At 57.6% G+C, this 7,048-nt stretch overlaps 2 protein-coding genes across 2 annotated transcripts in view; one reads left to right on the top strand and one right to left on the bottom strand.

The window, feature by feature from the left end:
• Nucleotides 1–385: 385 nt before the first annotated feature.
• Nucleotides 386–2,290, top strand: VOLCADRAFT_93077 (uncharacterized protein; the record flags this gene model as incomplete). Its single annotated transcript, XM_002952410.1, has 3 exons — nt 386–505; nt 1,373–1,546; nt 2,192–2,290. 3 exons carry the CDS (start codon nt 386–388, stop codon nt 2,288–2,290), a joined length of 393 nt encoding a protein of 130 aa, XP_002952456.1.
• A 2,366-nt stretch (nt 2,291–4,656) lies between these two features.
• Nucleotides 4,657–7,048, bottom strand: part of VOLCADRAFT_118103 (uncharacterized protein) — a gene marked incomplete at both ends in the record, with an annotated part of 9,947 nt that continues 7,555 nt past the window's right edge. The window contains 4 exons of the mRNA XM_002952333.1: nt 4,657–4,671; nt 5,095–5,307; nt 5,813–5,905; nt 6,575–6,722. Coding sequence (XP_002952379.1) covers nt 4,657–4,671; nt 5,095–5,307; nt 5,813–5,905; nt 6,575–6,722 — 469 coding nt within the window. The remainder of the gene's footprint in view (nt 4,672–5,094; nt 5,308–5,812; nt 5,906–6,574; nt 6,723–7,048) is intronic.

Below are 7,048 nucleotides of genomic sequence, written 5' to 3'. Positions count from 1 at the left end.
CGGCATTGTGTTCTATGCGCTTTAACCTCATTGAAACAAGGGCGCCGTTCTGAGCCGATTGAAGTTAAACCACCAGGAACTGAAACAGGGCTACAGGAGAAAACAAGCCGCATCGTTATGCAACCTGGAAGTTCCTCTTCTGTGTTAAAGGAAATTCCTTACAAGTCTTGTTGTATGTGATGCAAGGACTGCTCGGCCGTTGGTGCAAGTACGGAATTGCCGTTTCGGAAGCGTGACGAGGCCAACGATACAACGGCTTCTTGACCCTCAGCCACTTAGAGGTTTTATATGAGTGTTTGGGAAATATGTGACTGTCAATTGCTACTCGTGACAAGAAAGTTTGCAGTTGCATACCGTGCTGTCGGTTGGCGATAGATTCAACACAATGGCCCAGCTTGTGCTCGTTCCAACTGCGGCAGCGGCCGCAAAGGCGTCAACTCCGCTTTTGCAGCAGCTGGCGAAATCGCTGGAGTCCGAAGGCCCAGCGCTGGCCAAGAGGATAAAGGTGAGTGTTCTAGACCACTGCCCATCCGAGGAAACTATGCAGCAAACGTGGTCTTACCATGTCGATGGTAATTCCTTGGCCTGTCAATTTTATAAATATATGCCTCGTTTATCGCGAGTTGCAGCAAGTAACTGCCATATTCGACACTAATCCGGTGTACATGTCTTTTTGCGCGATCCCATTATTTGCATTAAAATCGCGTATATGTGTGTTTTAAGTCACGTAATGGTGACTGTACACTTGCCTCTGAAGCTGGGCTGTTGAGGAGGAAAGCACACAGCAAATCGTAACACCCCCGGGCAAATGTCCCTTGCCCTAGGTCCTGTATCCTCACACCGCCATGGCCGTCACACCCACCACCAGCCGTTTGCAACCTCTCATGACCACGCCGTGCAACATAAAAACACTTGCACAAGCCACAAACATCATCCGCAGCCCGCTTTCGTCTCTCATTGATCTCTTCTCAATGCCTGCCCGCACCCTCTTAATCAGTATTTTTATGCCTTTGCCCACCCATGCACCCATTCATCACCCTCCACCATCAGGGACTTGTGTCCTTACCCCCGCCTCCCCTTACGCTCTTCCCCCCTTACAATTAATTCGCACGGACATGTGTCCTTACCTCCGCCCCCTTACAGAGTAAACCTGTCCTACACATTACTTGTTGTTACGCCACATGCCCGCATCTTGATACCCGAGTCTGTTGTGAAAGTTCCCCCCGCGGTGTGTAGGGATATCACTGCTGCTGTTGCCCCCGCAGTTGGTGCTGCGAGCATTGGGTGTCACTCCCTTACCTGATATGTACGCGTGTGTGTATTCCCGGGGGTTGTTACACACACACACACACCGCCTGATTCAACCCGCCAGGGTGTTGTGGTGTTCAAGATTGACGGGGAGGAGTGGACCTTGGATTTATCCGAGGGCACCGATGGCAAGCTGTACAAGGGCGCACCGGAGGGCGGGGACAAGCCCGATCTGACCCTCACCACATCGGACCACAACTTCACCCAACTCGTGATGGGGAAGCTCAATCCCCAACAGGTGGGCATGTGGGGGCATGTGGGGATGTGGGGGCATGTGGGGGCATGTGGGGATGTGGGGGCATGTGGGGGCATGTGGGGATGTGGGGGCATGTGGGGGCATGTGGGGATGTGGGGGCATGTGGGGATGTGGGGGCATGTGGGGGCATGTGGGGATGTGGGGGCATGTGGGGGCATGTGGGGGCATGTGGGGATGTGGGGGCATGTGGGTGCATGTGGGGGCATGTGGGGATGTGGGGGCATGTGGGTGCATGTGGGGATGTGGGGGCATGTGGGGGCATGTGGGGGCATGTGGGTGCATGTGGGTGGTTGTGTTGGGTTTCTGGGTGAGTGCTAGATGGATGGTACCTTTGTTGTGTCTTAGGGTTTTGGGGGCCGCCGCCGCTCGTGCTCCTGCTCCTCCCGTACAATCCATCCCACCGATTACTGGGTGGGGCCCGATGGGTCTATCTGTCTATCTGTCTCTCTGCCTGGAGACAACCGGGTGTTCTTGGGCGCAGTGTGCGTTTGTGACGTGTTCTAACAGCAGCAGCAGCAGTACTGTACTGTACTGTACTGTACTGTACTGTGGCCTCACAACAACGGATCATGCCGTGTGCTGTCCCTTAGGCTTCTTTCCTTTCCGTCCTACTTTTCGCCTCCATAGGCCTTTTTGATGCAAAAGCTAAAGATCAACGGCTCCATGGCCATGGCAATGAAGCTCCAACCCATCCTGGACGCGGCTCAGCCCAAGTCCAAGTTGTGAAGCGCATCAGCAAGGTGGAGCTGCGACATGATGATGTGGTGATGACGTGATAACAGCAGGACATAATGGCAGCGGTATTTGCCTCCGGGCGATGGTGCTGCTGCTGCCGCTGATGGTGATAAGGAAGAGGAGGAGGGGGGGAAGGGGGGGAGCTGTGACATCAGCCGTTGGGGGCCTCCAGGTGGTTTCGGCGCTCAGTGCAGTGATGCAGCTACTCGTGGTGATGAGCCCGGGACAGGGATTCCCTATCTGGCCCCCCTGTACTGGGGGTGGGGTGGGGTGGGGTGGGCCCCGGACGGACTGTTACGCACAGTGTTGAAGACCCCCGTGAGGTGTTTGGCGTTGGAGAGGCCCGAAATGGACTTTGCGACCGTTGAAGGGTTTTACGTGGGGCACACCTTATTGGTGTCTGAAGTGCGAATCGGGTTGTGTGTGTATGTGTTGGTGTATGTGTTGGTGTGCTTTTGCCTTCTCCGTCATTGTTTTAGTATTCCGGTCCGGGTTGCGCCCGGAGTGCATCACAACGTCCCCTCCCTACCACCCGTCCTGACTATTGAGGAGCTGTGGAGGGACGTTGTCGTGCAGGGACGTTGCGGATGTGTGTCTTTGTGGCGGAGTGCGAGTGCGTGTTTGTTTGTGGTGACCCCCGTGTGGTGCTATACTGATGGTGGTGGGACGGATGCCTAGGGACTGGTGCGTACAGAAATGTTTTGCGTTTCGCATTGTCGGTTTTTTCCAGGTGTTGCCGGTTTCACCGTCTTTATCGTTGCGCGGGGCGGGTGGGTGTTTAAAGTGAGTACTTGTGCTAATGCGGTTTTGTTGGAATGCGGCGGAGGCTTGCGCGAGCCACGTGGTGGTTTGGTTTGGTTTGGTTTGGACCTCTGCATTGAAATTTGAGATGATGTCGAGCTCACGGGTCTGTAGCGATGTAATGTTAAGAACGAGGTTGCCTGTTGTCGAGGGTGCCGTACCCGTCTTGCAAACCTACAAGATGCCGTTACGAGGGAGAGCATAACCCCATAACCATGATGTGCAAAGGAGTGCACTCCAAAGCAAATACCCTCGTCCACGCACAGAAACACACACTCACACATAGGGACCACTCAACTTTCCCTCCCCCCACTCCTCCCAGCATATCAGTCTGCAAGCCCCTTTCTCTCCTCTCCTCTCCTTCCTGGCCGCGCTGCTGCAGCTGCTGCTGATGGCATCCACTAAGTCCCAGGAATAAAATATAAATGTAGGTATGTATGTACGTATGTATCAGCTCCTGGTGCGTCCGAATAGATCCTAGGGAGGGAGGGCTCCCCTCTGCGCCACCAATGAACCACCATGAACACCTGCACCCCCTAAGGGGCCCCTTCTGCGGCCACAACCCGACCCCTGCTGCTGCGGCGGGGTGGTGGGGTGGGTGGGTGGGTGTGCTCTCGTCAGTCCTCTCCCGACCCGTTGTGATGTGCCGGTACGGGGGAGGGTACTGGGTCTGTTGCGACATCATGTGCACGATGTTGCGAAAAGGCTGAGGAGGAGGGTATATGGAGGGGGGAGGAGGTGGTAAAGAACGACACCAGGGGAGCCCCCCCCCGCTGCGAGGGGGGTCGGGGGTCGACTGCCCTCGTCACCGAAACCACACACACCACACCTCTCCGGGCCCCCCGAGGGGGTCGTACTGCGCTTCTCAATACCTCGTCCCGCCCACTTCCCGTACGGCACAAAGCGCCTCTGCAACACCCAAAGCATGATGAATGGTCAACCCCATGGACCCCTCCCGTCGAACCATCATCCCCTTTGCACAGCCATGGCCACTATCGGAGGGCATTCATTCATTAGGCGTCCCCCACCCGTACCCCCCACCCGTACCCCCCACCCGTACTCCCCGACAAATCGGGTTAACAAATTTGTTCCTCTTCATGAGCTCATCTTCATGTGCCCTCTTTGTGTGAGAGTGACAAGGCTCTCCCCGCGTGTGCGCGCGCGCCACCTAGCCATTCTAACCCATAAACCAATTTCGTGTCGTACGATGCTCCGAAGTACAAAATCACATATAACGGTCCTGATGTGTCTGCCGGCAGCGCAGCCGAGGAGCGCCCCGACGTGTTCACCTGGCTAGTAGGCTATGCAAGTGGTTCATTGCTTACATACACATACGTACATACATACATACACACATGTAAACAGTTCTAGACATACACGTGTCTGTAATTAAATATCTCGATGCCGCCGGGGACTAGACCTGACAGCCACGTAAAGCATCCCTGGCCCCCACGTACATACACACATACTTTTTCCCGAATGTCATTGCGGAAATCGTACGGTTGTCTGTCTATATGTATGTAACCCATTCCAATGGAAGTGGGGGAGGTGGGCTCCTAGCTGCCGCCGACCTGGTAGTGGGGTTAAAGAGGGGGGGGGTCGGGATTAGGTCGTGGGGTCAGGGGTATGTGGGGAGACGGGAGAGACCGGAGGGGGTGGAAATCCCAAAACACACACACACACACACACACGGAAGTACGGGTGAGCGGTGGTGGTGCTGTAACATCCCCCCACACTTGTACACCCCCCGGCACACATGCTCGCTGATTGGGGGGGAACGGGGGGAGGAGGCCCTCCCCGGGGAGGCTCCCTAGGGTTGTTCAGGGCCCCTCGGATACCCCTTTGGCTGGTTGGTTGGCGTCCGTTGCCTACTTGTACGGCATAGGTGCAACGGAGTACGTGGCCGTCAGTGTACGACCCCTTCCCCCCGCCCGTCCCCCTTAAGCGCCAGTCACTGACACCACATACAGACATGTACATACATACAGACATACCTGCAGCATGTCCATGAGTTGCTGCAGTCGCGCGGTCTGCCCCGCACTGAGTGGCAGCGAGCTCAGCAGCGCTCTCCGCCCGGGACTGGACACGCACGTCAGCTGCAGCTCCTCCGGCATACGGCAGCCGAAGAACAGCATGGCCAGCTCGCGCTGCAGCCGGGCGACGGTGGCGGCCGCCTCGTCGGGGGCATCGGGAGCCGCCACCTCAACCTGCGCGACCAGGCGCGTGTGCGTTCGTATGTATGTACGTACGTATATGTACGTATGTCGATGCGAATGAGGAATGGGTGTATGTATGTTTGTGAGTGCGCGGCAGGGGGGACAAAACGGATCTGTGTGCTAGCTGTAGTCGTGTGCTGGCGGGGGGTGGGCGCAGGGGGTCCATGTAAACCTTGCAAGACAACCAGGCAGGGGAGAGCAGGGAATTGCCTCGGGAAGGAGGCCACTGGTGAAGCTTAACCACCCTGTAACAACATCAACCAGTTTAAATGAGCTATCGGGTATACTGTTTGTGCGACTATGCCGATAGATATTGACTTCAACACCGCTCCATCCACCCCCCCCCCGCACCTCACAAACCACCAACCACCAGAAGACCAACCGCCTCGAGGTCTCATTTCAAAACGCCTCTACCCCCAACCCCAACCCCCCGCACCCCCCACCCCACCCCCCCACCCAGCCCCACCCCCACCCCACCCCACCCCACCCACCCCACCCTACCCCGCCCCACCCCCCTGGACACCTGCGCCTCCATCAGCTGCTGCTCCACTGAGAAGAACAGCTCGATCAGCTTCACCTCGTCAAGGTGCTGCTCCCGCATGGGGGTGGGGGGAATGGCGGGGGGAAGAAGACGAAATGTGGCGTGGGGTTGGAATTGGGGGGGAGAGGGCACGGGCAGGATACAGGCAGGTAGGTAGGCAGGGGAAACACATCTTTGCTTAAGAAATAATCTCCGTTGCTGAGCGACCCCGTGTACCCCCGGGGGAGGGAGACCCCACCTTCCCCATCTCCCTACGTGTGCGCGTGTGTGTTTTAAGGACGGGGGAGAAACTTTGGTGTCCTCCCGCCCTGCCTCCCTGTCTTTGCCTCCTTTCACCTACCCGCCAAATTCCAAACGCCGACGTACGACACTACGACACCTTCGCAACCACATGGAGGGGTCTCATTCCTCGGGTGCGAGTGCGGCGCAGCGCGGAAAGACATACACACGGACGCATGCACACCGGGTCGCAAACACAACATGCCCGCACATACACATAAGTACACATTTACATATAAACATACACATACATACATACATACATATGCAATAACGTACCTGCGCGGCGCTGGTGAACCAGGACGCGATGCCGCCCTCCTCTCCCTCCTCCCCCTCCTCCTCACCACCACCACCACCGCCCTTGCGTCCTTTGCCCCCCTGCTTGCCGCCACCACCAGCGGCCCCCTCCCCCTCCCCCCCCGCCGCCGCCGCCGCCACCTTCGTGAGCCCACTTGCCGCCGGGTCCGACCAGTCCGGCGCTATGAGGTGAGCCACGTGGCGGCGCCGGGACGCGAACCAGGCCGCGAAGTTGAGGCAGGAGGTGAAGCGGGCGTACAGCTCCACAGCTGCTGAAGGACTGCCCACCCTGCGTGTGTATGTATGTATGTACGTCAGTAAGCAAGTAAGTATGTATGTATGTGTATCCACGTCCACCAGGTCCGTGTGTATCATGGCGAGCGAGCCGGGGGGGATCCGGACCCCCCGGGGGCACCAGCTGGCGCCCGGGGGGCTAAGTGCCCCAGCCAACTTCTCCCCGCACCCATCGCCGCCTCGCCACCCCTACCACGTATAAAAACCCGCCAAACACCTTCAAACAGCTGTCTCAGGCCCCTAACCCCCCACAGGGCTCCCTCAACCCCAACCCCCATACCCCCCTACTCCCTACCCCCTACCCCCCTACCCCCTACCCCC

The sequence above is a fragment of the Volvox carteri genome (genome assembly GCF_000143455.1).
Source record: "Volvox carteri f. nagariensis unplaced genomic scaffold VOLCAscaffold_29, whole genome shotgun sequence".
NCBI classification, from domain to species: Eukaryota; Viridiplantae; Chlorophyta; class Chlorophyceae; order Chlamydomonadales; family Volvocaceae; genus Volvox; species Volvox carteri.
Note: the sequence above shows the minus strand (reverse complement) of the source record. Positions and strands in the feature narration are given on the sequence as shown.